General features: G+C 33.2%; 1 protein-coding gene across 1 annotated transcript in view; it reads left to right on the forward strand.

The window, feature by feature from the left end:
* Window positions 1–1,617, forward strand: part of LCTL (lactase-like) — a gene marked incomplete at its 5' end in the record, with an annotated part of 4,892 nt that extends 3,275 nt beyond the window's left edge. The window contains one exon of the mRNA XM_008594649.1: window positions 1,366–1,617. Within this exon, the coding sequence (XP_008592871.1) occupies window positions 1,366–1,481 (116 nt within the window). The remainder of the gene's footprint in view (window positions 1–1,365) is intronic.
* Window positions 1,618–2,551: the final 934 nt, after the last annotated feature.

Raw genomic sequence — 2,551 nt, forward strand, 5'->3', positions numbered from 1 at the left:
ATTACCCAAATCTCAAAATCTGGATCTTCAAAAACAACTTGTGATTAAAAATGGATTGTCTCTGAAGGAATGTCAAATTTCCATTTCGTCAAATTTCTATTTTCATTTTAAATATTCAAAACTACCACAAAAGAGAAGTATTTTATCCACTCTAGTTTTATTCTTTCTGAATCATACCGTCAATTTACATACCTACTATTTTTGTTATAGTGGGCTTGTGGAAGGAGAGGGAAAGTCAATTATTACACCGAATGGAATGAAAAAAGGCCAAAAAACACTCCAGATCTTACATTCACTCATTCAGTAATTATTAAGTACTCACTATGAGCTAGGGGTGTTTTAAGTCCTGGGGATATAGTAATGAATAAAACATGGTCCCTCCCCTAGTAGAAGGCATCATTTCTTATGCAATGGGATCTACAAGAACCAGAGACGCAGAATAATTAAGATGCAACTATGCACCAAGAAATGCCAATACATATCATTTGTCTCTTTGAATTTTATCTTTATTTCTTCATAAAGGCAATCAGAAATACATTTCCTGTTTTAACAAACTCATGTTTAATGTGGTATCAGTGGTAGAAAATGCTAGACCAAATCCTACCAATCCCACTATTTTTACAGGCCAATATACCACCATGGATCAAAATTCCCAAATCTAAATAACCAGGCAATATTAAGGATGTATGTTCCTTTAAAGTGAAATAAATTTAATGTACAGAAAGTGATGAAAAATCTAATGTTGAGCCTATGAACTCTATGAGAGCATGGCCTGTACCTTATTTATCTAGTAACCAGGGTACTTGACACACATTGTAAAAATGGGTATTATATAAATGTCCACTATTATATAAATGCACATGAAATATGCTTATCATTTAACTCTTAAAGATTAGTATTTAAGTATCCAAGAATTACCATAAAAATTTTAATATAGAAATTCCTATACCTCTTATATTCACAATAACATCTTTGAAAGGCTAGAAATGTTTCCCAAGGATTTTTCGTTCTCAAATCACCTCGATAAATTTTAAGAACCATAGAATATGACTGCTAATATTCTGAGACTAATTCAGGGTAAGCATAAGTATTGATATATATTTAGATTTTATTACAGTACTGGAGAAAGAACCAAATCTAGGCATTCTTTATCCCATATTTTCTGAAAAATTTTCAAAATTCACATAATTTTTCAGTAACATCTAATTCACCAAGTTCTCTTTTACAGCAAATAATAATAATTAGAAAATTTGATGATGCCATTTTTCAAGTTTTTCCAATACAGTCAAAGCTTTTAAGATGAAGTTATATTTGCTAAAATGATCACATTCTCATTTGTGGTGGTTATTCTCTTTACCATTTCAGAGCCACTGTTGAGTCACATGCAAATGGTTACGGAGATTGTGGTGCCTACAGTCTGCACCCTCTGCATACTCATTGCGGCCGTTCTACTAATGCTCCTCCTGAGACGGCAGAGCTGACAGGATTACCAATTTTGGAGTTTCATTTTTCATAAAGAATCTTCAGGATCTTCCTTCTTTTTTTGCTTTGAAGGTTTATGTACATTTCTGTTTTCAGGCTCTGCAATAATTACCTTTTTTCTCTCATTTTTTGGCTTGTGCTAGGATTAAAGAATTATAAAATAAAAATAAGCATAAATAAAATAAAAAGTACATGTAGTCTCACCCCTCCCTAAGTTAATGTTAAGATTTTGCTGTATTATGTATGTATTTTCATTTTACAAAAATGAGATCATAGTATACAAACTGTTTTGTTACTTGGTATTTTTTCATTTTTAAATCTGTCCTGAAATATTACTTTAATATACAAATGAATACCATCTCACCACTGTCCTACACGTAACAGAATCAGTCTATAGATAACAATCCCTCTGAGTCATAAATCCTATTATCCAAGCAGGGAAAAAAGCACTAGGTGGGTACCAAGTAAATAATGAGCACATACACTTTTCTGAGATAAACTTCTCACAATAAACTAAATTCACTTTACTCAATGACATACCTCAAAGGAAATATTACATATATAATTCATTTATCCTCTAGGTAACTAGATATTTTATTTGTTAAAATAAAGGTCCAGGACTGATAATACTAAGGTCACAGGTTGGGATCCTCGTACTGGCCAGTCATCAAAAAGAAAAAAGAAGGGCTGGCCCCGTGGCTCACTCGGGAGAGTGTGGCACTGGCAGCGCCAAGGCCGTGTGTTCGGATCCTATATAGGGATGGCTGGTGCACTCACTGGTTGAGCGTGGTACAGACGACACCGAGCCGTGGGTTGCGATCCCCTTACCAGTCAGAAAAAAAAAAGGTCCATTTTAATCTTAACTATGCTAAAATTGACTAATTTTCATTTATTTGGGGACAAAACATGACAACAAAGAGTCATATCAGGCATTTTACTCATTATCTGATTTCATTTAATGCTGTTTCTGAAACCCAAAACAGTAAGATGTAAGAAAATGTTATTCTGTTAATTCTTTTGGCTAATATGACCTCAAATCAAAATATTTCAAACAGAGTATTTACATCTG

Source organism: Galeopterus variegatus, unplaced genomic scaffold (assembly GCF_000696425.1).
Source record: "Galeopterus variegatus unplaced genomic scaffold, G_variegatus-3.0.2 Scaffold11237, whole genome shotgun sequence".
Taxonomy (NCBI): Eukaryota; Metazoa; Chordata; class Mammalia; order Dermoptera; family Cynocephalidae; genus Galeopterus; species Galeopterus variegatus.